We start from the raw sequence: 27138 nt of genomic DNA, 5'->3' as shown, positions 1-27138 counted from the left end.
TGATTGTATAACCTGCCAGATTTTTTCCATTTTTCTCTTCCTTGTTCTTTATTCTAGAAAATCTCCCAGCCTTCTGCCCCATTTTGCAGTTCTCTAAAAGGAGATTGCTTTATAAAGTATTACATAAAATTTGTTCGTATCAACTAAATTGGTTTTTTTTGTTTTGTTTTGTTTTGTTTTTAACCTTTAGGTATGCATATAGTTTTTAACTTTTGGGGAAAACCAAATTTCAAAAGAATGTCACTTTTCCTTTAATCCTACCAAAAATCCCTTGAGTTAATTTTGGAACTAATTTTTGCATAAATAAAAGCCACCAATACATTAAACTTTAGAAGTTCTTTTCCCCTTGGACCATAGAAACTAATTTTTTTCTATTTTGGGAGAAAACAAGAAAATTACCACCTCTAAAGGTGGAACACCACTTTCACAAAACATTGAATCCAAGATGGGAAACAGTTGTTAAAAAGAAACAACAGGCCAAAAATGGAGTCCCTTGTGCAAGCCCCTCATCAGCAAAACAAGACTTAATATCTGAACTTTAACCAGTCAATCTGGAAATAACCGATCAGTACCAGTGAGGTCATCTGCATGACAGATCCCCGCCCCTTCCCCCAAAGGAAGGTGACCTTGCCGGAAACAATACTCTTTGTTACAGACTTCCTTTTTCAGCTCCCTTCTGCCTATAAAAGCCTTTCATTTTGTACAGCTTCTTCAAGCTCCTTTCTATTTGTTAGATGGGATGCTGCCCAACTGCCCAATTCATGAACTGTTGACTAAAGCCAATTTGATCTTGTAATTTACTTAGTTGAATTTTGTTTTTTTGACACAGTGAAATGTGATGTTAGTAGCTGATATGAAACATTTATCAAGAACCAATTAACTTCCCATGACCAAAATTACAGACAACGATTATCTTTCAGAACTATGACAACCCTTAGCAACTACGTGGCAAGTTGTTTTGCAAATATTTTAATCATTTAATTGGAAAAATAACAAGCCATATGTACCTGGGAAGGAAAAACATAGAAGAAGAAAAAAGAGGACAAGAAAGGGAGGAAAGGAGGAAGAGGATTTATCTTAAAATATTTAATCAAAATTAAAAATAAAAATTCCTGATCTCTAAAATGGTTTACATTCCAAAAAAGGAAAGGAAATGCTTTGAATGCTGACATTACAACAGGCACAGAATCAGCTATTAGATCTTAAAATAAGAATTATTTCCATGCCCATTGTCCACAAATCATGATTAAAAAGCAAACTTCAAATATTACTAAATCCATTTTCTTATTTACTACCTAATTCCATCAGAGCTAATTGAAGATACAATAACCACAGAACTTACAGACAGGAGAAACAAAGCGATCTGGTTTTGCTCATTTTTTTTTTAATCCACTTACAGACAAAAATTAGAAAAACTATATACTTAATTTTTCAAAACTACAATAATGTAAGACACCTTGTACTTTTTCCTTTAACTGTGAGCATAATTGATATGAATAAAAACATTCTTTTTTTTTTATTATTCTTTTTTCATGTTTGGCCCAATAGCTTCAGGAACTGAAATAATCTCTTCTAGGCTTCATCGAAGAAGGAGAGATATGTGCATAATTTCTACAGCATCAAAAAAAAAGTTTCATTGAGGTAGGTACAGAGGATTTACCATCAGGAAGCATGTGTATGCTTAATCATGTATGCATGTGATGTTTTAAAAACCCTCTACAAACATTTTTGAGTTATAAAATGTATGACACATTCTAGCTTATTATCCTAGGTTCAGTTTACTATTATTTGGAGTTCTTGTATTTGCACTTTTCTTCCAAGAACATGGTTGAGAATAAAAGGCAGAGGAAACTGATCACTTCCTGTCTCCAAATAACGTCATACCCGCCTATGCTTAATTGATTTACAAGCTCAGATAAATGTTATTTTCAGGCAAGCTGTGAATTATATTAAATGACTCTGAAAGAGAAAAAGAAAAGCCACGGCTTAAGTTGTTAGTGAAGGAAGGCCTTGCTTGAAATTCATGTCAACCTTCTATTCTGCAAAGCAACTCATCCACATAAAAATAGTCAAAAAGGACTTCATTTAATTAGTGATATGTAGACTTTTGCATAGAAAAAAGGTTACAAAGTAATGCAAAAAAAAAACTAGGTACAGTAATTTTAAAACAAATATTTAAAAAAGTATAATTTTGCATAATGTTTAACATTCTCATAATGTTTATTGCTTTCTCCACACAGCAGAGAAATGAAGTGCATAATTATACATGCTGTGTCTTTATCTTTCAAACATAAAATCTCACGTGCTCAATTTCAATGTATTAAGAGATTATTTTGTCATTAAACAAAATAAAAAAGAAAAACACCACTATGTAGCACTAGTCTAGGCATGAACAAAAATAATTTATGTACATCCCATTGTATACATTCACCTTGATTTGGGATCAAATGCAATCATGAGCTTGACAAAGAGCATTTTTTAAAAATCGTGGCTTTTCTCTTCCCAATGCTCTCTCCCTGTCTCATCACCTCCAGAAATGCAACCTTTCCCAAAGGGTGACAAGAATAGATATTACACATTATCAGGACAAAATGAAGAGGATAAATATGTAAAAATAGTCCAAATGAAACAATAAATTAAACTTTTACAAACTGGAGAATTTTCAAGTTGGCCTGAATCAAATAGCTTCAGGTGGGCACACGGTAGGCAACGCTCTCAGGTGCACTCTCTACATGTATGATTTACATAAAGAGGCACCATATTTTGAGCCATAAAAAATAGGGCCCCGGGGGGGGGGGTGGGAGGTGGGGACGCTTGCAGGCAGGGCAGCAATGGTGCTTAATCCGAGCAATGATGGAATAATTGCTTATACCAACGCATTGCAAAATGTCGCCACTTGGCAGGCAAGTCTGTACAAAAAAAGCCAACTAAGGGTAAAACTAGTTTTTTTTCAACTTGAAAATTATTTTCACCAATCCTTTTGGCCAATAAAAACCTGTTGGTTTCAATAGAGTACTCTTTTCTGGCACTTCATTAAAACATCTGCAGCCTAATGCAAGCCTTCCGTGGCTTTCCTTTCTTACCCTCACCTCTACGCTCTTCTTTACTTGTGCAACGTCAGCTAATTCAGAAGAAGACTTTTACTAGCTCAGGCACTTATGAGACACGCATATGCTTTTCTATCTAGTGTGGAGGGAATCCAGTCAGGGCTTTTTGTTTTTTTTTGTTGTTGTTGGTGTTGTTGCTTGCGTTTGTGTTTGTTTTTCTTCCCCAATTCACACCTTCTGACGCGCTGCTGGATGGTACAGTCCACGTATTTTTCCAGGAAACGTCAACATAGAAGACCAGTGCCAAGTTCTCAGAAAGTTGCTGAGGTCAGTGACCCAGGCTGCCTTCTTTTTTTTTGTTTTTGTGTGTGTGTTGTTTTTCTTCCCCAATTCACACCTTCTGATGCACTGTTGGATGGTACAGTCCATGCATTTTCCAGGAAAACGTCTACATAGGAGACCAGTGTGGACTTCTCAGAAAGTGGCTGAGGTCAGTGACCCAGGCTGCTGCCTTTTTTTTTTTTTTGCTTTTGTGTGTGTTTTGTTTTTTTTTCCCCAATTCACACCTTCTGATGCCTGCTGGATGGTACAGTCCATGCATTTTCCAGGAAAACGTCTACATAGGCGACCAGTGTGGACTTCTCAGAAAGTGGCTGAGGTCAGTGACCCAGGCTGCATTCTTTTGTTTGTTTGTTTTTGTGTGTGTGTTGTTTTTCTTCCCCAATTCACACCTTCCGACGCACTTCTGGATGGTACAGTCCATGCATTTTCCAGGAAAACCTCTACATAGGCGATCAGTGCTGAGTTCTCACAAAGTGGCTGAGGTCAGTGACCCAAGCTGCCTTCTTTGTGTGTGTGTGTGTTGTTTTTCTTCCCCAACTCACACCTTCTGACGCCCTGCTGGATGGTACAGTGCATGCATTTTCCAGAAAAACGTCTACACAGGCGACCAGTGCGGGGTTCTCAGAAAGTGGCTGAGGTCAGTGACCCAAGCTGCCTTGAACGAGACAAGAGAGAGAAGCAAACAAAGGGACAAACAGGTAGCAGCCCACCTCCCGGGGGGCGGGGGCGGGGGCGGGGGGGGGGTCTGCGCCTCCCACGGCCTCGCGTCCCCGCGCGTCCCCGCGCCGCCTAGAAGGCTCCCACCTCGGTCCCCCAGGGCCGGTAGGGTTTGCCGCCCGCCCCCCCGCCCGCGGGCTGCGGGCCCGCCGCCGCCGCCACGGCCAAGGGCGGGCTGATGGTGGCGGCCGCCACGGCCGCCGCGGCGCTCGGGGGCAGCCCCGGGAAGGCGCCCGCGAAGGACAGGGGCAGGCTGTGCGCCGCGGCGGTGGCGGCGGCGGCGGCCGCGTGCACGGTGGCCGACAGCGACAGCAGCGGCGCGCAGGCGGCCGCGGCCCCCCCCGCCCCCGCGGGCAGCCGCAGCGCCGAGTCGGCGTGCGCGAAGGCGGCGAGCAGCGGCGCGGGCCCGTCGGGCGCGGGCAGGCCGGGCGGCAGCAGCGCGGGCAGCGGCGGCAGCGCGGCGGCCCAGGGCTGCGGCGGCGGCGGGGGGCGGGGCGCCAGCGAGGACGTCACGGCCGCCGCCTCCCGCTGCGAGGCGCAGGTGCTCAGGTGCGACACGAGGCGCGCCCGCAGCGGGTCGGAGGAGTCCAGGCCCTCCACGGAGCTCAGGTAGCGCGCCACCTCGCCCAGGCACTCCCGGAAGCCGATGCTCATGAAGTCCAGCGCCAGGGCGTGCGCGTCGAAGTAGCCTGGGGGGGGGGGGGCGGGAGAGCCGGGGCGTCACCGCGAGGACCCCGTCCCGCCCCGCCCCGCATCCCGGAACGAGCCGCGCGGGAGCGGCCGCAGGTGCGCGCTGCCTGCGGGAGGCGCCCGGCCAGGCCGCAGTGCGCGTGCGCGCCAGGCACAGCGCCGCCCGCTCCCCGGCGGCCCGGCCGGAGCCCCCAGGTGCACACAGCTCCGTGCAAATAAACGGGGGCGGGGGCGGAGATGGGACGGTCCTCGCCTTCTCTGCTGCCGGACAGGGAGGCTCCCCAGGAACTGCAGGGGCCCTGCGCTGGGGGTGAGAGGGCGCATCTCGAGCATCCTCCCTCTTGGCCTTGCTGACAGAGACGTGCAGTGCGTCTCAGCAGCTGGAGGACTTTTTTTAAAAAAATGTGCTAGAATCTGGGGATCCCTGGGTGGCTCAGCGGTTTAGCGCCGCCTTCAGCCCAGGGCGTGATCCTGGAGACCCGGGATCGGGATCGAGTCTCCCATGTCGGGCTCCCTGCATGGAGCCTGCTTCTCCCTCTGCCTGTCTCTGCCCCTCCCCCCCATCATAAATAAATTGAAAAACATGTGCTAGAATCTCTGAATAAATCCATCAGTGCTTCTTGACTCATGACCTCGATCAAAGGGAAAACCGCCTGTCATTTACTCTGCATGAAAAAAAAAATCTGATGAAAATGAACATTGTAGGGGAAGGTTTGCTCTCTGAAGATCCCATTTTTCTGTTCAGGCAATACAGCCTGCTGGACGGATACGAGATTCCTACAGCTCCTCGCTTTCCTGAGATTCAAACATCCACCTCCCACACTGGCTAACTTCTATTTTCCTGGCATCCACCCTAGGGGGAAAAAATGTGTATTGATTTTTCGGTGTATATGCATGCAAACTCCACACCTAAGGTTGCTATCGTAAAAATGGCTGGAACGGAGTCTTATTTACGAGAATCCCTTTTTATCCAAAGGGTAATACATTAGATAGAAAATAGTGATGTGCCATTATTACCAGTGCCAATTCAGAGTAGAATACTAATCAGACACTTGGGGAAATGGCACCACTTGGAATGAGTGACCTCTAATGTGCACAAATGTATCCTTTTCAGATTCTTTCCCATTTGCAACAATTTTTTTTTTTTTTTTTTTTTAGTGACTTCCAAATTAAACTCAGTTTTGGGATATGGGTGTATGTACAAATGAGAAATCTTACATTCAAAGTTATTTTTTCCTAAGGCATTTACTACATTATCTTTTTCATGTTTCTGCTGATCAAAGTATTACCTGTTTCGTTTATCATCTACTAAAACTTAAACCATCTTATTCTGTGACAAAAGCATTTGAGAAATAGTGGTCACAATATTCAAACTCCCAAAGCTAGAATATCAACAGAAATCTGGAAGTGCCAAAAAAGACAGTTGGGGCAAAAATACACACCATTAAAACAGCAGCAATAATAGCACAAAGCTGATATAAGAGAATATCATGAAACGTGTAAGATCAGCAGCAAACCTAGTTATCATCCCAGGACTTTGGCTTAGTTAGCAACAGGGTCCCTGGGATTAAGAGGGAAAGCTCTCCCTGAAGAAAGGCACCTCCAAAGAAAGGTTTCACAGGAGAACCCTCAGGGTTCTTTGTTGGGCTTTTCAAGCTTCTAATTTTCATGAGAAGGAGGGATGCAATGAACAGAAGACAGTCTAGAAACACAGAGGGATCTAGATATTTAAGTTACTCTTCTAAATCCTCTCTAGAAGCTATTGCAATACCAAGACGGACAGTAAAGAATGAACCAACAGAATTGGAACCCCGGGGGCTTCCAAGAATTTTCATGAGTGGGCACAAAGTGATTGAAATTTGTGGTCGGCCAGCTGTATGTAGTTATATAGGGCTGAGTTCTCTGTTGTGTATTAAGGAATATAAATTGTGCAATTTCTATTCTATTGCTGAACACAGAGGGAAATGACCATGAGCAGCTGTCTCTTGGGAATAATCTTGGGCCAATAATAAAAGCATCCCGGTCCATATCACTTCCCTGTGCCATCACTGCTGTATGGCTTTCAGTGAATAAACTCACAACCACCTTGTGAGGCAGTCACTATCACTGTCCTCATTGTACAGATGAGGAAACGGGGGCTACAAGGGGGTAAGGAGTGTACCCTGGGTCACAGGGCTAATATACGCAGAGCTGGGATTTGAAACCAGGCATCCGGACTGCAGAGTCTGTGCCCTCCACCACTACACCGTGAGGCCCCCGCAGCACTTGTGAGTCTTAGATGATGTGAGCTCACATTGCCAGCCCCTCCTCTTCAAGGCCCACACTTTCTCCTGTGGATGACCTCTCTAATGCCTTGGCAGCCAGGAGACTTGTATGGAACTTGCTTGGTAATGTCTGTTCACAAACTATTCTGGGATGAATTTTAGGACCGTTCAGGTAGCCAAGAATAGCAACCAAGAATGGAACTTAGTTTTTATAATAAGGAGTAAGAACAATATTACGCTTTAGAAGTATAGCTCATGCCAAATATTTGAAGCCCTGATAAGAATTCTTAGCCTTGTGGTGGACATCACCGAGAGAGGCAGAGCAATCGAACTGCTGTTTCTGCACCATTACTGACTCAGTCAGTCTCCTACACTCCTGAGGTGGCAGGTGCAGGGACAGAATCACGGGGCTGGAGGGGCTTTAGAGCTCAGAATGAATGCAGTGCAGACCTCACAGTGCAGCAGAACACTTCTGTCTTGGGTTAGAGGTGAGGCAGTGGCCACTGAGCTGGATGGATCACTGGTTTCTACGATTTCATCCAGTTCTCTTCTCTGTGATGTAAGAGTTTTAGCATCCTATGCTGAGGATCTTAATGCTTAGAAATACAATTCCATACCCATTCAGGATGGTTTCTAGAGAAGGTGCAATTGAGGTTAAGTCAAACCATGAGGGCTTCTCTTTACAGCGACTACATCCCCCTCCTCATACAGTTAAAAAGACTGTGAAGGAAGGCCAGGGCTGTGTTCCACAGGTCCTCGGCTATATGGCCATGCTGGACTTAAATCCTGAAGGACTTCCACAGCAGTTGGTAAATGGCTATTTCCCTCCAAAGTTTTGCCCCTGCTCCAATGTAGGGCATGCTGTGATAGGACGTCATGAAAGGCTAATCCTGAGCGGAGAAGCTGCCATGGTGGAGGGCAGCACTCAGCCCCTGGTGGTGGTGGTACACTCTGTCTACCCAGCTGTCAAATACCTTAAATAACAAAACACTCTTGGTTAAGGTGAACACAAAGGCCTGCTTGACAGGTGGAAAGGTACTCAAGTCTGAGTAATGTGTGAGAAGACGGATCACATCTGAATCTGAATGAATATTACAGCTTTCAGGATCTCAAGACTATTTTTAACATGACAGGAGGGTCCATCTTTGACTTCTGGATGATTCTTTCCTAAATCACTCTCTAGTACAGAAGACATCTCTCCAGGCCACCGGGCCCGGGGTACCCGTTCCTGTTTGCCCTCTGCAGGAATGACTCCGCTCCATTAATAGTTTGCAGTTACAGAGATTCACTACCCACACTTCAACTGCTCTGTCTGGTATCAACTCGAGACCGACCAAAATATGAAAATAATTCTGAAGTCAATTCCTCTGGAATAGCTGAATTATGTTGAGTCCTAGTCTTGATTTAAGGAGGGGAGGGGTGTTTCGGGGGAAGGGAAAGAAGAAGAGAAAAAGATTGCTTTTAACCTCCTGTTTATGTTTGGATGTTTGTGTGTTTGTTTTGTCTTTCTGTACAGATTCCAGCATGTGCTTCTGAGGTCCCAAACAAATCTGTGACCAGGCTGCTGTGAATGAAGCTTTACTCCCACAGTATTATAAAAGCAAACACAAGCCCAGGGTCAAGTGCTTCTTTTGTTCCAGAAGTTCTTTCCCACGAGTTCAATCCTGCCATTAGCATTGATTTCCACAGCTTTAATCTGGGACCTCCTATCTCAGCTTGTTAAAGAACTGTTCAACTATGACTTTCCTTTACTCTTGGGGGGGGGGGGGGGGGGTATGAAAAGAGAAAGGTGAAAGGGGGTAAAAATGAAGTCACCTACTTACCTTTACCCCCAGTTGCCTGAAGCATCTTCAAATGATCTACCGTCATTTGCAGTATTTCAGCTTTCTCTAACTTTGCAGATCCCTGCATAAATAAATAATAAAGTCTTAGAAGTTCTATGGAAACTGATTTGGAACATTTTACGCTGGATTCTCAGTTTTTCTTCTCACGAGAAAATTCGAAGTTTAATTGTTTTTCACAGAAACATCGAGTTCTTTGCAAACTTTACGTGTAAACGATAATTACTATGTCACGCCCAATGACAGATATTTGCCAATTTATCTTTTAAAGATGAAAAGGCCTAAAAATAAATTTTTAATCATAAGAATAATTATATTCCTAAGATCACTATGCTGAAACGATTCTTGACATTTGCAAAAATCTCAAACCTTACATCCAATCTCTATCCTGTATTTCATTAAGGGACTACCAATAGTCTTATATAATGTTGCAGTCTAGATCAGTTGACTCTGACTCTGAAGGACAAGGAAACAGGACCTTTGTAAATTAGATTTTTTCAAAAATAAAAAGTTCTAATAAGTCTTTAAGGCACACCACTGGTAAGCAGACACAAAAATAAAAAAGGGAAGTCTTTTAAGGGTTTTTTTTTTTTCCCAAAAATTACCAGCAGGTGTCACTGTAAATTCCAAGATCATAAACAAGAAAGCATAATTTACTACCTATCTAGTAAGCATCAGAAGTGCTTAAAGATATTTGAACTCTTTAAAATAGTTCTTAATGTCTTGGAAATAGATCTATATGTCCTACTTTTTAAAATAAGGCAATCTCTGGAAACCAGCTAAAATACAAATGTGCCACCTTGAACTGCCTCAGAGGACTGTGGGTGGCTTCTAATTTCTTGGAAAAGCCAAATAATTAAATCAATATGTCTTTTTGAAAAGGAAACTGAAGTTTTTTTCAGGTTCCTATGCTCTACTTGTTTTGTGAAAATTATCAGCACCCTGTACATGGTGAGAGTGCCAGAGTTATTTAAGCTGCTAGAAAGAACACTCTTCTAATCATACTGTGACAGGGCCAGCTCACTAGGGTTGGTAGCCAAGCTTGGCAAATGGGAAAGCCAGTGTTTATGGTAACTAACTGCCAAACAACTGAGGTTTGCTTTTAAGGTTTGTTTTAAGTCGACATTTAAGAAAAAAAAAAAAAAAAAAAAAACTAACAAACTAAGGGGGGGAAAAAATCACCAAACTGACTGTTCTTCAAAATTGCATGCATCCCAGTCCTCAAAGTGAAAACACTGATTTGTTCTGATATTTTCATTTTCAGCCTATTGTCATTAAAAATGCTACTAATCAAAACTACAAATTCCGCGTTACATTTAGCTTACTAAAGTCAGCTGTAGCATATAGGTGTCTTTTTTCTCTCAAAAATGTATAATCGAGAGCATAGTACATCTTGTACTTCTGTCAATTTTCAATATTTCCATGAAGATGTATAGTAGTTTCAGTGAAAGTGCCTAATCACAAAATTGCAGTTTCTGGATAATTTCCAAGGGCTTTGTAGGGCTTGCTGTATGTTTGTGGTTCATGAAGTAAACAATGAAATGAAATAAACAAACAACTACCCTATTTGAATTAAATTGAAAGTATTTTCAATGGCATATGATGCCATAGTCTTTGAAAGATGCTCTTAGAAATCTGTGCCATTGTGGCAAGAGATACAAAACTTTTCCAAAACGACAGAGGAAGATTTAAACACTTGGCTTCTTCCTCTTCTAAGTGTGCAAAATCTTTTTCTTTTTCTTTTTTTTTTTTTTTTTGGCAAAGGAATACCTTGAATTCTGAAAAAGGAAATTTATGGCTAGTTTTATTTTTACCAAACTTCCAAAAGAAAATGGTATTCCCGAATGGAAGAGCATTCTATTAATCCAGGAATTAAAAATGAAACCAAGTGATTTTGTAAAACAAAACAAAACTAAAACAAAAACCTCGTATTAGTATTATCATTTAGGAAATAGAGCTAGAGATGTTACTTCCTGGACTTTGGTTATGTTTAAAATCAAAAGCAGTTTTTTTTAACCGTTTGACACAAAAATGAAATTTCACAGGATATATTTTTTAAAACAGTACGACGTACAGCTCAGTTTTAAACAAAACCACTACTGGTCTTCATAGAAAGAACAGAGAAAGCATGAACACTGTTACCCTTAAGGGAAAAATAAGCTGAAGAATGGAAATGTTTTTCAACTTCATGATGGATTATGTTTTTAATAGTTTTGCCACAACAAAGCATTTTATTGAAATAGCTGCTCTGTGCCAGATCAGGGCACATACACCATTATTTTAATGAGCTTTAACAAGAACCCACATTCCCAGATGAGAGAATCAGATTTTTTGAGCCTTTTGGTGGGGTGGTTAGGGGTGAGGGTAGCTTACTTGTTTTTCAAAAGCAGTTGGCACCAGTCGTCTCAACTCAGATAAACTGTTATTTATCCGATCTCGCCGCCTTTTCTCTATTATCTATCCCAAAGGAAGCAAAACAACAACAAAAGTTTATGAAGACACAAATGATAAAATTACTCCTAATGTTAGAATACAACTGTTACACATTAGGCTGGACTACATGAAATAAAAGGGAAAAAAAAATCACATACCCCTCTCCTTTTCTTTCTTGCCATAATCTGAGATGTTGTTGTTGGGGAATTTGATCTAATCACAGAGCTAGTACTTTGCCTATGAAATAGGAACAGTATGTCAGGTGCTGCATTAACATAACAATGGCTTCTTCTGGGTACTTCATGGCACCCATTAAATATTGAGTGATTGCACAGTTCAGGTCTGTGTTGTTTCACTCTTAATTCTTACTTTTAACATACTTTGTTTTCAGGTAAGAATCACGCCCCTTCCCCTTTTTTTAACCAGTCACCCGGACACCAAATCCACTGGCAAAAACATCCCTAAACTTTTAAGTCTTGCAATGAAAAACTTACAAGCAGTCAGAGAGAGAAGTCAGGTCTTAGGACTTCTCTGTTCCGCTCATAAATGTTTCTTAAAAATCAACTACTCTCCAATAGCATCCCTCCTCCGCCCTCCCGTCAGACACACTAGACAAAGCAAAGCTGTTTTGAAATAAAGGCCACGTTTAGCACCGCTATCAAACAGACAGACAGTCATCACATGTCAAACCGTTGTCCCCAGATGCAATCTTCAAAATAAACAGAAGTCAAACGTTAACTATTTCAAAACTTAGAGCTCACGGAAGGAAAAAAAAATATGACAAATATCATGTTTTGCGAGCTAATCTTCCAAAAGAAGGTCCCAAGATAAATCCAGGGAAATTAAAATCGGATCAACTGCGAGGCAAACGTTTTACTTTGAGAAGGAAACTGGAGGTATCCCCTAGGCTTCAGCCTAAGCCTAAACCTCCAGGCGCTGCGGTCCATCTTGAGTTCACTAGTGAAAAGATACTTTGTATCGAAAGTTCAATCAGATCACTTTGTCACCTACAGCTCCTTTCCAGCATCCTTTCCAGTTTGTACATGTTTCTCTTCATAATTCACGGTTTCTATGCTTCTTTATGTTCTCAAATTCTCCGGGTTCCTGTTATTTGTTCTCTTTCATTTTAGCACTGTTGCACACACCAGGTTCTTATTACCTCACCTTCTCACTTCTGGATCTGATTTCTGAATTAAGTGTCCCCCTCAGTCCCACACCATCCCAACCTGGTTTCGCCTTTCACATGACTTCTGTGGTGCAGATCTTATTTTTTAGGATGACGCACACTTTAATAATGAAAAGATAACTGCAAACAACGTTTCACGTAAATAAATGTCTTTGCTGCTGCTGCTGCTGCTGCTTTCACACTTTGGTCCGTCTGTGCTCAGAACAGCGACGCGGAGAGAAAACCAGTCTTCCGCAGGTAGCAAGAATTTTGCTCTTTGAGTGGCAGCTGCAGATAAATAATTAAGCAGCTTGCGGGGATGCCAATTAGAGGCAATTATCGTTTGACCCGCCTTGGCATTAAAATGCCTCGGTAATCTCCCTCCGTCGCTGGAAAGTGGAGGTCTGGCTTCTGCGGTCCCGACCCCGATCTTTTGCAGACTGGAGGACCAGCAGCCCTGAGAGGTGATCCACGCCCCGAGCGGCCCCGGCCAGCGTCTGTCACTCACCCGCCCGTCAGCCCGCTCACGCAAAGTCAACCAGGAAAAGTCTGAGCACTGCAAAATCCGTAAGTCTTAACACTGCAAAAATCCTTACGTCTTGGAATTGCAAAAATCCTCCAGTCTTAAAATTGCAAAAATCCTTATGTCTTGAAATCGCAAAAATCCTTAACGTCCTAAAATCGCAAAAATCCTTAACGTCCTAAAATCGCAAAAATCCTTACGTCTTAAAGTCGCAAAAATCCTTACGTCTTAAAATTGCAAAAATCCTCAAGTGCTAAAATTGCAAAAATCCTCAAGTCTTAAAACTGCAAAAATCCTCAAGTCTTAAAATTGCAAAAATCCTCGAGTCTTAAAATTGCAAAGATCCTCAAGTGTTAAAATTGCAAACGTCCTCAAGTCTTAAAATCGCAAACATCCTTACGTCTTAAAATCGGATCCTCAAGTCTTAAAATCGCAAACATCCTCAAGTCTTAAAATTGCAAAAATCCTTACGCCTTAAAATCGGAAAGATCCTCAAGTCTTAAAATCGCAAACATCCTCATGTCTTAAAATCGCAAACATCCTCAACGTCTTAAAACCGCAAAAATCCTTAAGTCTTAAAATTGCAAATTGCTTTTCATTTCTCCCAAAGCAGACTCCTCTTTTTAGTCTCCCGGAAAATCGGGAAAAAAAAGAAAAAAAATCCCAACACTCGGTGCACCGGGTCTCCGCGCGGCGGGCCCCGGGAGCGCCCGCACAGCCGGGGGCGGGGGCGCCGCAGCGCTGACAGCGGGGACCCCCCCCCTCCCGCGCCGCGCTCCGGCCGCGGCCCCGGCCCCCGCGCCCCACCCCCGGCCGGAGCCCCGGCCCCCGCCCCACCCCGGCGCACGCTCGCCCCCCGGGCGCCCGGCGCTCCCGCTTCCCCGGCGGCGCTCGGCCGCGGCGCGGAGGAGCCTCGGGCGCCCGCGCTCACCCCGAGTAGTTGTTCTCGCTCCCCACGTCGATGGTCTCGTCCATGTCGCTCTCGGAGGTCGTCTCCTCGCACGGGCGCTTCATCGCGGCGCAGGGCGCAGCGCCCTCCCTGCGGCCGCCGCCTCCTCCCTCCCGCCCGCTCCGGGCCCGGGCAGGCGCGGCTCCCGCGGCGGCGCGGTCGGCTCCTCGCGGCTCTTTCCCACGCCGCCGCCGCGCTCGGCCGCAAGAACCGGCGCCGGCCACGCCCCCCCCGCGCGGGCGGGGCCCCCCGCGCCCTCCCGCCCCGCCCACCCCGCCGGGTCCCGCCTCCCCGGGGCCGGCGTGGCCCGCGATTGGCTGCGGCCGGAGGGGGCGGGGCCGCGCTGGCCAATGCCCGCGGAGGGCCTCCTGCCGAGGCGTGGGAACGCGGCCGCGCAGCTCGGCTCCGGGAGCGGCGCGCGCGGGCGGGAGAGGCGGCGGCGAGCGTGCGCGCGGGGCTGAGGACGCCCCGGGGTCGCCGCCCTCCGCCGCCGCCCCCTGCGCCGTCTGACCGAGAAGTTCCCGTCCCGGGTTTAAAGCTTAACCCCGAGCGCGTGGCCGCGTGTGAGCGGGCGTGCAGCGACGCGGGGAGGCGCCGCGGCTGTGCCCCGTCTGCACCAAAGCTGCGGCGGCCTGACCCCGACGGTCACATTGGCCCTCGGGGGGGGGCGGGGTTCAGAAAAAAAAAAAGCTTAAATCAAAATCGCTTTTCTCCCGGGCAGCTCCCGAGGCTGCTTCGGCGGCCAGATAGGGACGTGCGTTAGCCCCCCTCCCCTCGCAGGTCCTTAATTCACCGCCGGCCGTCGGCGGGTCGCAGCTCTGCAGCCCCGTGACGTTGCATTTGCTCCAAATCAGGTTTTTACGTCCCGCCCACAGGGCTGTGCGCAGGGGCCTCCGCGGGGTGGACGGTGAGCCAGCCGCGTCCGCGCCGGTGGCGCCAAACCCTAGACCCCGGGACGCAGGTATTTCAGGACGCAGTTTTAAAGGCGTTTTCTCCAGCGGCGAGCTCTCCGGGCTGGCCCCAGTGCGCGCCGCCGCAGCGGCCTGGGTCCCGCGGCCCCCGCAGAGGGGCGCGCCGCCGAGCATGGGTTCGCGGCCCGCGTGCGGCGCGGCGGGCGGCGGGGACGGCGGAGGCGGCGGGGGCGGCGGCACGAGGGCTTCCGACACGTGTCTTCCAGCGGCTCCGCCCGCGAGCTGCGGGGCTTGCAGGGGCCGCGGCGACGGCCGGAGCGGAGCGGAGCTGAGCGGAGCTGCACGAGCGCGGCAGGCGGGGTGCGCTCGCCGGTGCCGGAGGCGCGGGCCGCCGGGGGTGGGTGGGGGGCGGATGGCGGCCCCGGGGCGGGGGCGGAGGCGGAGGCGGAGGCGGAGGGAGCCTTGCTGCACCGGGACACCTCCGCGCCTTCGCGGGCCAGAAGGGGCGTCTGTCACTCATCACAACCCTCCGCCACGGACGGATTCCTGATTTTCGAGGGATGTGCCCAGGGCGTCCCTTTGACACTCCCTGCTGTCCCCACACCAGGCCGGCGCGGGGCGGGGAGGGGGAGGAGGAGGAGAGGAAGGGATGCGGCGGGCAGCCGCGGGGCCCGGGGGTGGGGTGGGGGGGCAGGACTTGCAGCCAGCCTGCTAAGCCCTCATTAAAACAACAAAACCCCCTTCCCCACGAGCCCTCGGCTCTTTTGTGCGGTCCCCACCGCGGTGCCTGCAACGACCGTGTGAACAGAAACCCAAAACGTTGCATCCTGACTTCTGAAACTTAACCTCGGGCCCAGCGCACGGTCGGCGGGGGCCCCCGGCGGGCCCGCGTGGGCTGGGCCAGGTCAGCTCGGGACGCGGGGAAGGCGGGGGGCGGTCTCCGGGTCTCGGCTCCCGGGCGGCCCCACCCACCCCCCAGCTCTGGATCCTGCAGCCCCGGGTGCGCAGCCCTGGGTCGCACCTGAGGGGAGGACGTGCCAGCCGCCCGCCCGCCGGGGCCACAGGTGAACGCGCTGCACGGGCCTGGCGCGAGCTCGTCCTTCACGACTTCCGAGTGAGGGCTGCACCTTTTTCTGAAAGTGAACGCCTTACAGGTGCACCTAACGTTTGCCACGAGAGCGAATAAACCCCGCGCTTCCAGACGCTGGAGGCAAAACCCGAGACCTTCACCGGGGGGGGGGAAAACTATGAGTTCATTCTCACTGTATTAGTGCATCTGATTCCTCTAATTGTGAAAGATTGCAGAGGGGGGAATGGTTTGCTGGCAATAAAGTAGCAACTGGTTATAATTTTTCCATGTTTGTCTTCGGAGACTTAACTGCTGTAACGTGTTATAAAGAAAAATATAGCAGGGACGTTCGAAAGGCACACGCGGTTTTAATGTCGCTTAAAAATATTTTTTTAAGCGAAGAGGGTCATATTTTTAAAAGGCGTTTGGAGCAGTGCCGGCACATGGTAAGCGCTGTGTAAGTCCTTTAAATAAACAAGAATGCACAGGGCAAAAGACCTCGGTGTTTTGAACACCACCTAAAGAGTAATATGCTCACTTATCTGCAAAATACTTAATGGCAATTAGGCAGCGTGGGATTTTTCAATTAGGTCTTTTATTCCTCTCGAGGATTGCATCTCAGGATCCCCTGCTTAGGCGTCTGGTCTGATCTCTGTTGCCCTGAAAGTTAACTCTCGAGTCAGAGGAAGAAGCAGAGGGAGGAAACTCTTTAAACTGCCCCGGGTTGACTTAGAAACGGTTGTGGATGGTCCTGGGGATCCAGGGGGATGGAGGGGGGCGGCCTATGGCGAGAGAAAGAAAAAGAGGTTGGGAGCGCAGCTGATCTCAAGCCTCAACGCCCCGCAGCGACATCCTTTTCAGCAAAAGTTGGTTGAAGGCTTACTAAGAGCTTGGGCAGAGGAAAAGACGTCCGGGCACAGAGCAAACCACGGCTCTTTCCTTTTCAAAGATGTGTACATCGAGATAATGAGACTGAAAGATAGGAGACACTTTCCTAGAAAGGAAATGCCCTTTGGAGAGAGAGCTCAAGAGGAGCATCTAAAGGGAATGGAGGAGGAGGAGGAGAATCTGCCCTCTTCCCGAAATTGCTCCTCCAGCCCATGTTTCGAGCTTCTGTGATTTAGCTCCCTTGAAGGGTGGGAGTGAGATGTCCAATGCCAAGATCTGGAAACATCAGACCCAATGGCCTTGATCCCCTTCCCCAACTCTTCTACCCATTCAGTTTTGCAGCTGTTTAAATTACAATTTTATGGACCAGTGTTTCTGGGTTTGGGATATCTTGACCTAGTTTTATATCGTCCCACAAAATTTGAGTTTTCTTGCACATATTGATGAAGTGATTACTTGGCTGTAATCCCAAAATTCTTCTTGCACCATTTAGAGAAGGAAACCGGGATTTAAAAAAGAAAAGGAAAGGAAAGGAAAAAGGAAAGGAAAAAGGAAAGGAAAGGAAAAGATCTTGGTCTGTTTTTCTCTTCATTAGAGTGCCCTACTGTTTCAAGATCAGTTGTCACACACTTTGCTAAGTGTGACCTCTCTGAATTCTTTAAGATGCTCCTTACAATTACTTAAAAAGTGTCTGCCATTCCCGTGTTTGGCTTCTCTTAGAAAGTCACCAAGGCATGACAGCACTTAAAAAAAAGGGGGGGGGGTTAACTTGGTTCTCAGTGAGGTTATGGCAGCTCTGCTACGTAAAGACTGTGTTAGTCTGAGAAGCCTAACTCACATGGTTCATATTGAGAAGTCCAATGTTGGCCTCTCTGAAATATATATTAAAATACTTAACAAGCTTTCTCTGCAAAGGGAAGACAAACAGGTTGCTCTGAGAAGTGGTAGTCTTTTCACAGTTGCTGGGGCAGGTGACAAGCACTGGGTCTGCGGGCAGCTTTGTTGGGCTGCGCTCCGTGACTGCAAGGCTGTTGCGAGCTGGCAGTGCTTTAAAGTGTGTGCAGAACACCCTGAGAGTGGAGGCCTCGAGCAAGATCCTTGTGAATTTTAATACCTTTCTCAGCATCAGACTGCCAGAAGGCAGGCCAACCTAGGGTCGTGTGGGACAGGGCACGGACCCTACTGGCTTACTTAGCAAGCCAGTAAAGTAACAGAAAGCAGAAAGCAACAGCAAGCGCAGGCCCACCAACCTTGAAGTCCTCTATAGCAGGGGACTGCTCTACCAGCTAACAGTCACTCTTGCCTGCTCACATAAGATGCATCATCTTTCTTGGCTTACCCAATAGGTGCAACTTTTTTGTGACATCAAAAACTCCGAGGTAGAAACTCTTAGACCCAAAGCCCCCTCTCTTGGAAGTTAGGAATGTTTCAATCGATCTCTGTTATTACGGGGGTCATTGATTTAAAAGCTTTTATGTCATGAATGGTGTTATTAGTTCTTAGCACAGGCCCGGGAAGGAAAGCTGCTCCTAATTGCTGGACCCTTGAGGAGAAGGTTGTAGAATTAATTAACTAGTATCCCATACCCCTGTCAGCAACAGTCGAAAGATAGCCACACTCATTCTATCAACTTCTTCTTTGTGAGGGTTGAATTGATGTTGGTGGGCTTTTCTTTCAAGTAAATTCTTTTTTCTGGTTTCTTAAAGTTGGTTTGACAGAAAGTTTGTTCCCTTCCCACCCCCCACCCTACCCCCACCCCGTCTTTAAGGGTACAGGTAGATATATTCACTTTTCTTAAGAAAATAATCTTTTAACTCACTACATCTCCATCCTCTAGAGTAGTGCCTCATGGGCGGTGGGTGCACAGTAATGGTTTGAAATGAAATTCTTTTTGAAATTAGTGAGCTTCCTGCTTCTTTCCATATATATGGAATTTAAATACATTGACATAATAAAATAGAAATAGACAACCATGAACTTAAAAACTAGGAAAATGAGGCACCTGGGTGGCTCAGAGGTTGGGAGCCTGCCTTCGGGTCAGGGTTGATCTGGAGGTCCTGGGATCCAGTCCCACACTGGGCTCCCTACAGGGAGCCTGCTTCTCCCTCTGCCTGTGTCTCTGCCTCTCTCTGTGTGTCTCTCATGAATAAATAAATAAAATCTTTAAACAAACAAACTAGAAAAGCGTTTACTGTTAATGAAACCTTAGTTTAGCACTGAGCTTCCTGGCAGCCAAGTCAGAAAGAGAAACAGTGAGTTTTCTAATTCTTGTAACCAGAAAAGAGGAAGCACATCTGTTTTTTCAAAAAAGGAAAACTTTAGCCAGTAGCTACATGACTGCTTTGTTCACAGACTTTAAAATTTTTATTTTATTTAAAATTTTATTATTTTCTGTGTCTAAAATTCTCTTCCAAGTATCTGTGTTAATTATAACATGAACAATAGCACTGATATGTGTGAAGACAGTAGTTTATCTGTTAATAGCTAAATAAGCCATCTAGTAGGCTCTCAAGATTAATTAATTGACATAAATAGGACCAGTGTCTCAAAGAGTTACAAAAAGCTGGATTCTCCATAGGAAAGTTTCTGCTTCCAGTTTTAGGGAAAAAAAAAAATCATCAAAGATTCCTGGGTCTGGTTGATTGGCATTATTTGATGAAAGTGAAAGAGAGAAAGACTACAGATTTCTGAAATATCAAATGCTGTGGAAAAATTTAAGAGTAAAATTATTTTCCTCTAGAATGCAAATGAACACCTATATTTTCTTTTTTTTTTTTCACCTATATTTTCTTGACACTTTTCGTTGGAAATTTTATTAGATGTGTGCACATTTATGCCATTATCTGCTTATTTTAAAATCAATAGATGACTTTTTTATGGGGAAGGGAACTCTGCTAGATTGGAAATAAGAAGTTGCTAATTTTAGATTTTCTGTGGAAAAAAATAACAGGCTATTTTTGGATCTTCATGCTTCACAAACCTATTGAAGTGCATACTTTAGGAGAAACATAGAAAAAAATAGCAAGATCTCCCCCCCACCCAAGACTGCTGTTGGTTCTAGCGGATTAGAATTTAACTAACTCTGGGTAACTATTGATTGAAAGACAAAGCGCAGAAATTTTAAATTTTTTTCTGCCTTTAGCCTTCAAAATAATGTAATCATGTATCATGGCCATTGAGATAGAGACACTTTTTTAAAGATAGATTTTGGTCTTAAGTAATAGCTCATTCCATTGCTAGGAAATGAGTACCTAAAAAAAAAAACAGTTCTCTTCAGAACTGCAAAATTCATCAAGGCAATGCAACCTCTTTGAAAACAAAATGTCATGGGGGACCCCTGGGTCGCTCAGTGGTTGAGCGTCTGCCTTCGGCTCAGGGCGTGATCCCAAGATCCTGGGATCGAGTCCCGCATAGGGCTCCCTGCAGGGAGCCCGCTTCTCCCTCTGCCTGTGTTTCTGTCTCTCTCTCTCTCTGTGTCTCTCATGAATAAATAAAATCTTTAAAAAAAGAAAGAAAAGAAAATGTCATGGCTCTTAGCAGAGAGCAAGCATGCTCAGCTGCAGGATGGAGAAGGGCTGCGTGCTGTGCCTTAAATATGCACTAAAGGTGTTTCCATAGCACTTTTAACCTGAGAATCCTAGAGCATTATTGAATCATGCATGAATCAAAACTCACTGCATTGTAGGATTTTCTTGTCAAGGCTGGCTATCAGGATTTTGGTAGAATAGTCTCAACAGGAACATAATAAAGTCTGAAAATAGGTTAAGATATGAGTAGCAAATAGAAAACCCATACAAATGTTGTTTATAGGCACTTCAGTGTATATCCATCTATAAGGAGATAGAAGTGTCTGCATACAGAAAGATATAAAAAGCACAAAATAACTAAAAGTGTTTTAGTTGATATGACCTGATTGTTAGTATATATGAGAGGCTGTGGTAATATCCAGCACAGACCAGTAGTCCAAGCCAGGGAAATGCTGCATTGTGTAATGAAGCCACCATTTGCAAAATGGAATTTGCAAATTTTGTATGTTTTGTATTTTCTCTATTGCTGAAAATTGCATTCATTGTATTTATTTTGTACCTTATCTTTTGTATATTCTAACATATACATTTTTGAATCAGTTTCTTCATGCAATTTTTAAAACGTACACCCTTGGAAAAGCAGACTTTAATATTTTTTATCTCCTGGTGCCAGGGGGATAAGATTGTTATATTAAAGGGTTGGGAGAATGATTCCCTCTGGTGTTCAGGTGAAACACATGAAAAATCCTGTTCTGTGTGTATGAACCCATGAAATATCGATAAATTCTGTATTTGTTTGCAAAGATCCTAGTTGGGATAACAAAGGTGTGAGCAAAATTTAAAATTGAAAAATTCCAACGATACCTTAATGTTTTTTGTGTGAATTGGGAAAAAGGAATGTCCACACTTTGATTTTAACAATGAAATACTGTTCTCATTCCAAAATGTAGTATGAGAACTACTAGGCTGGGAACCTCAAAGTAGGGGCTAAATAAACAGAACTGTGGGGGGAAATGATCTAAAAATGAAACCAAAGAGGGTATGAACAGAGATCTCTAACAGAATTGTTAGTTTGTATACTTGGAAGTAATAAGACTCACTCATTCATCATGCCTGATTTTTCGGACTGTGCCTCTCTTAAATTTATTCTCATTTCCAGGCCACTGAAGTATTAAATACCTACTTCGAGCAGTGCTCCCTGGTAAGCAGCGTGGGCAACACCTGGTGAATAAGACCCAATTCTCTCACCCTCAGGAAGTAGCAGGAGATATAATATAGGAGTCTAAACACAAAGAACTATTACACAAGATGGGATTTACTCAAGACCAAAGTAAAAGGAAAACTGCATGCTAGGGGCATAAAGTGAAAAATTCATTTTTAGAGGGTGATTTCATCAGTGGCAGTTCCAAAATTTATGTGTTGGATTGGGGACAGCAATCCTGTTGAAGGGTGGAGGCGACCCAAGGATTTTTGACAAGTTCCACTTATATAATAAGCACAGTTTTCATTTAGACATTATGTTTATTGGGGTGTATGTACTGCCATCAGATATTATGAGGTGGGTTGTCTAACCTCTTATCCATCCTTTGGTGCAATTGTAGGATTAAGAGAAAAAGTGGCATTTGAGCAGAGCCTTGAAAGGTCTCTGGAATAGCTTTGATTCTCAACACACTTTCTCGGAGAGGGACCAGCATTTGCAAGGATACACGGAGGCTGAAGATGCAGGCCATTCTTGGGGGGAGAAGTGATCCTTAGCTTCTAAATAAAATCTTAGCACTGAGCTTCCTGGCAGCTGGAGTGAAGGATCTGGAGCAAAGGTGTGTAGAAGGGAGAGAGTTGTCTGGGGGAAATGAATTTGGTTCCAGCCAAATCAAATCATGGGGAAGCTTGTCTGCCAACCTGGGTGTCTTCTTGAACTCATTTGCAAGTTACTGGAGGTTTTGAAGATAAATGACATTTCAGAGCTGTAATTCATTAGATTGGTCCAATCACATTTCTTCCTTGTTTTGTCATCACTAACTTGAAAGCACTGTAGTGGAAGAAAAATGCCAGGAAAATGTGTGTTTCTAAATGGAATTTTTGATACTCTTTGTTTCTCTGCACAATTTAGCCACTGGAAGAGAATTGTCCGGATGGGTAACTTGGCCTTCGGGAAACTCATAGTATTTAATTACGTTTCTTGGGTTTATTTAATATAACCCAATTTAGATGAAAGGGCATGTTCACTGTCTATTTTGTGGAGAATCTGTAGAATTATGCCAAAACTTGCACATTAGCATTTACAGATTTGTTTAGAAATCTGCCGTGCCATTATTAAAATCAGCACACGGTTATACTCTCAAGGATTAAGAGAACTTCCTAAAAGTGAAGTTTTTGGCTTCATTGACTTCCTAGTAACCTATGGTACACAGACGATGCACGCTATCTTAGGTTTACCCATACTAGATACTTGCAGTGAAAGGCGGAGTCCTGATTCTTTCCTGCTACTTTCTTGCTGAAAGAGAAACATAAATTACAGTTACTTTTCCATAGGGTGCATAAATATTTAAGGATGTTACAATTCAGGCATCCTTTAACTGTTTTTGGACTCATAAAGACACATTCTTCCCTGAAAGGCCTTGTCAAAGTGAAAGTAACTTGCATTTAAAGGGTGAATATTCAAAACAACCAAAAAGAGTGAATAGTCATTCAATAAAGAACAGTAATATTTAAGAAGGAAATGCAAGACAGCCTTCCAATAGAGATTTTTCTTTTAGTCACTGCATTGCAGGTTAAGCATAAAACAAAGCTCCTGTTGGTGAGCAAAGGTTACCAAAGTATAGTTGTTATCAAATCACAGTGGAGAACTTGCAGTGCTGGGGCCTGGCATTGGACGTTACATCCAGCTTCAATCCATTGATCAATCATCTAGTGAGCTCTTTAGAGAATTCAAAGGCACTGTAACATGTGATTTTTTTGGGGGGGGGGGGGGACTTACTATCCAGAGACTACATTAATGATAGCTGCTATTCATCAAGTCCTTAGTTTGTGTCAGTTAGCTAACAAAGTACGATGTGGATTCGTTTATTTAATCCTCACTGGAAGTCCTTGAAGTAAGACAATCATTATCTTTATTTTACTGGTGAGAAATCAGACCCAGTGAGGTGAAAGAACTGCCCAAGGTTTTATGGGTATTAAGTGGTAGAGTCAGATTTGACTCAGGAAATCCAAAAATGGGCCAGTGCTCTTACCCATTACTGGATATTGCCTTCGAAAACAATGCATGTGCCAACAGGTAGAAGCAATGCACAGTTTGAGAAAAAAGTTGTTTCCCAAAGACCATTTAAAAGTGTGTTGTTTGGAAGGCCAAATCTCACAGCCACTATGTGATACCTGGTTGGTGTATTGGTTTTGGTTTGGTTTGGTTGTGTGTGTGTGTGTGTGTGTGTGTGTGTGTGTAAATGTGGTTGGTTGGTTGGTTGGTTGGTTTTTCAAAAAGCCTAAAGACTCCACAACATTTGCTTTGACGTGGATGGAACTGCAGGGTATGATGCTGAGTGAAGTAAATTAATTTGAAAAGGACAATCATCATATGGTGTCACTCATACGGGGAATATAAGAACTAGTGAGAGGGACTATTAGGGAAGGAGGGGAACTGAGTGGGAAAAATTAGAAAGGGAGACAAACCATGAGAGACTCCTAACTCTGGGAAACAAACACAGGGTTGTAGAAGGGGAGGTGGGCAGGGGGTTGGGGTACCTGGGTGACGGGCACTGAGGGGAGCACATGATGGGATGAGCACTGGGTGTTATACTGTAAGTTGGCAAATTGAATTTAAATAACAAAATCAAATACATTTTAAAAAGAAAGACTCCATGACAGGAATGCTTGTGGTTAAGAATATAAGCTTTGGCTTCAGACACCAGTGGGGCCATTTCCAACTCTGTCACTAGCTAGCCACAAGGCCTCAAGCACAGTCCTTTTCCTGAAGCTAGGACCTCAGGGGTTAATGATACCTAATAAAAGAGTAAGGAAGAAATGAAATAATGAGTGTCAAGTGCATAGTAATATGCTCAACACATGAAAAGAGAGATTTTATAGCTAATTAACTAATTTTGGGTCCTGAGAACAGGGGACCACTTTGCTGTTAACTTTTGTTTCTTTATTGAAATTGAAAGCATGTCTTTTGCTTTTATATTATGGTAGCAATACATGATTATTGCAGAAAAATTAGTAAACAAAGTTAGCAGTTACATTTAAATTGCCATTTAACCTGATAACCGGACAATCACCGATTAGTGATGAGGATGATTATCCTTCCAATTTTGTATCGTTTTCATTTCACAAAATATGAAATCATTTTGCCTAATACTATTTGGCAAACTGCTTTTTAAACCTAAATTGGTATACTGAACATTTCATTAAATAGTTTATAACATCATTTTTTTTTCTGATAGTAATCTTTGATATGGATGTATTATAAATTGACTTAACTGTTTCTTATTGGGCATTTAAATGTTTGCAATTTTTTTCTATTATGAACAATGCTGAAATTTAGAAAAACCCTGTAGGTAAAAAAAAAAAGTGCACGTTTTAATTATTTTTACTCTAAATTATAAGTAATAGAATCAAGTGACTGAAGAGTATTCATATTGTAAACACTTTTGATATTTCCTGCCAAATTACCTTTAATAACAGTTGGACCAATTTACATCTCTGCCAGCAGGGTGTAAGAATATTCATTTTTCTGAATCATCACCAACACTAGATAGTTCAGTAGTTGCCAGCCTGATGGATAAGATAGTATCTATCATTTTAATTTTAGAGTTTTTTATTATTAATGATGTTAGAATTTTTTTTCATGATCTTATTGGCTATTTGTAATTTTTGTGACTGTTAATATACTTAAATATACTTAATTTTTCTCTTGAGGTAGTTATCATTTTTTTAATAAAACATTTAATTTATTGGTCTTTTGGGGGGTATTTGATGTATCTCCAGTGTATTACAACTGAGCCATTAATCTTGTTGCTTTATCAACATTAACTGGTTCATTTTCATGACACTGCTGAGGAATCAGCTGTTTCTGCAGAGGTTCAAGGGAAAAGGCCTTTTGAGAAATTTGCAAATTCCTTTTGTATATCTACAAAAGCTGTATTCACTCTGTTAACTTCATCATTCACAATGTTTATCTTCTTAAGATTAGTGGTAACTGGTTTTGCTTTGTTTTTAGACTTAACGTTTTTTTTTGGCTGGCTATATGAAATACACTCCTGGACTTCTCTCCTCTTAGTTTGTTCTTGGCCATTGTCTTCGATACCCTCGTGCAGCAGCTCACGATCCAGGCAACGCCATCTACACGCACAGGCTATCTTTTTTACTGTTGAGTTAAATCTACTAAATATAAGGACACCTAGGTGGCTCAGTGGTTGAGCATCTGCCTTTGGCTCAGGTCATGATCCTGGGGTCCTGAGTCCTGGGTCCTGGGTCCTGGGTCCTGGGATCGAGTCCCACATCGTGCTCCCCACATGGAGCCTACTTCTCCCTCTGCCTGTGTCTCTGCCTCTCTCTCTGTGCCTCTCGTGAATAAATAAATAAAATATTTTAGAAAGCTGATTATAAACCAAAGCACTTAATGTTTGTCTCATATATTATAAATATACATATATATTTATTTCAATTTCTCATTTTCTCTTTGATGTTTATGTATAGAGATTTTTTTTCAAGTTTATTAGTATTCAATGTTTTTTTTTTCCCCTACTTAGAAACAATCTTTATTCAATCTAGAATTTACTTTGGGATATTTTTTATACAGGAATGAATTTTAGTTCACTCAGCAAACATTAACTGCAGGCCGACAGTGTACCAGGTATCATGCTTTTTTTTTTTTTTTTTAATTTATTTTATTTATTTATGATAGGCACACAGAGAGAGAGAGGCAGAGACATAGGCAGAGGGAGAAGCAGGCTCCATGCACCAGGAGCCCGATGTGGGATTCAATCCCGGGTCTCCAGGATCACGCCCTGGGCCAAAGGCAGGCGCCAAACCACTGCGCCACCCAGGGATCCCCCAGGTATCATGCTTTTGCTTGGAAAGTCCTTGGTGCACAATGTAGACAGAATTCCTGCCCTCAGGAGGGAACTCATCCTTTAAATGGCTCTTTAGTTGTCTCAGAATAGACTACTGATGCTCATACTTTACCTTTTTATTGATTTAAATTCCTTCTTTGCTGCTACCAAATCCATGTGTATAATCAGGTCTGCTTATAGACTTTCTATTTGATACCATTTACTTGTTTCTCTGTTTCTGTGCCAGGAGCTCACTGTTTTAATTATTGTAATTTTAAAACAATGTATTTTAATTAATAGTAAGACAAGGACTAATTTCATTCCTCTTGTTTTTTTTCTTTAATTTTTTTCTTGACTCTTTTCTTTCTTCTTTCTTTCTTTCTTTCTGTCTTTCTTTCTTTCTTCTTTCTTTCTTCTTTCTTCTTTTTTTTTTACTGTTTTTTTTTCCATTGTGGTATAATATGTATGAAGTCAAACAAAATCTTCCATTATAAGCATTTTAAATGTACAATTCAGTGGCATTAATTATAGATACAATATTGTGTGACCATCACCACCATCTCTAAAATTTTTCATCACCTCAAACAGAATCTCCATGCCTATTAAATAGTTAGCTTCCTATAATTCCCTTCTCCTAGCCCCCCGTAACTTCTAATCTACTTCGTTTCTCAATAAATTTACCTTTTCTAGATAATTTTATATAAGTGGAATCATAATATTTGTGC

The 27138-nt window shown here is 43.8% G+C and overlaps 1 protein-coding gene, 1 long non-coding RNA gene and 1 pseudogene across 4 annotated transcripts; 1 reads left to right on the top strand and 2 right to left on the bottom strand.

Annotated features, from left to right (window-relative positions):
* Positions 1-953: 953 nt before the first annotated feature.
* Positions 954-14132, bottom strand: HEY2 (hes related family bHLH transcription factor with YRPW motif 2). 3 transcript variants are annotated; one of them, XM_025422945.3, is made up of 5 exons: positions 13954-14132; positions 11493-11571; positions 11275-11358; positions 8884-8965; positions 954-4795 (listed from the first exon to the last, which is right to left on the bottom strand). In XM_025422945.3, the coding sequence occupies exons 1-5, from the start codon at positions 14034-14036 to the stop codon at positions 4179-4181; spliced, it is 945 nt and encodes a 314-aa protein (XP_025278730.1). In that variant the 5' UTR covers positions 14037-14132; the 3' UTR covers positions 954-4178. The 3 variants fall into 3 exon arrangements, with proteins under 3 accessions (XP_025278730.1, XP_048971206.1, XP_048971205.1); XM_049115249.1 differs by lacking the exon at positions 13954-14132 and adding an exon at positions 12346-13725; XM_049115248.1 differs by lacking the exon at positions 13954-14132 and adding an exon at positions 11829-12298.
* Positions 4586-9017, top strand: LOC118353217 (uncharacterized). Its single transcript, XR_004811739.2, has 2 exons — positions 4586-4715; positions 8577-9017. It is a non-coding gene; the product is annotated as an uncharacterized LOC118353217 (long non-coding RNA).
* Positions 14133-25287: 11155 nt separating the features above from the next.
* On the bottom strand, positions 25288-25707 carry LOC112643816 (ribosomal biogenesis factor-like; annotated as a pseudogene).
* Positions 25708-27138: the final 1431 nt, after the last annotated feature.

This window comes from Canis lupus, chromosome 1 (assembly GCF_003254725.2).
Source record: "Canis lupus dingo isolate Sandy chromosome 1, ASM325472v2, whole genome shotgun sequence".
Taxonomy (NCBI): domain Eukaryota; kingdom Metazoa; phylum Chordata; class Mammalia; order Carnivora; family Canidae; genus Canis; species Canis lupus.
Note: the sequence above shows the minus strand (reverse complement) of the source record. Positions and strands in the feature narration are given on the sequence as shown.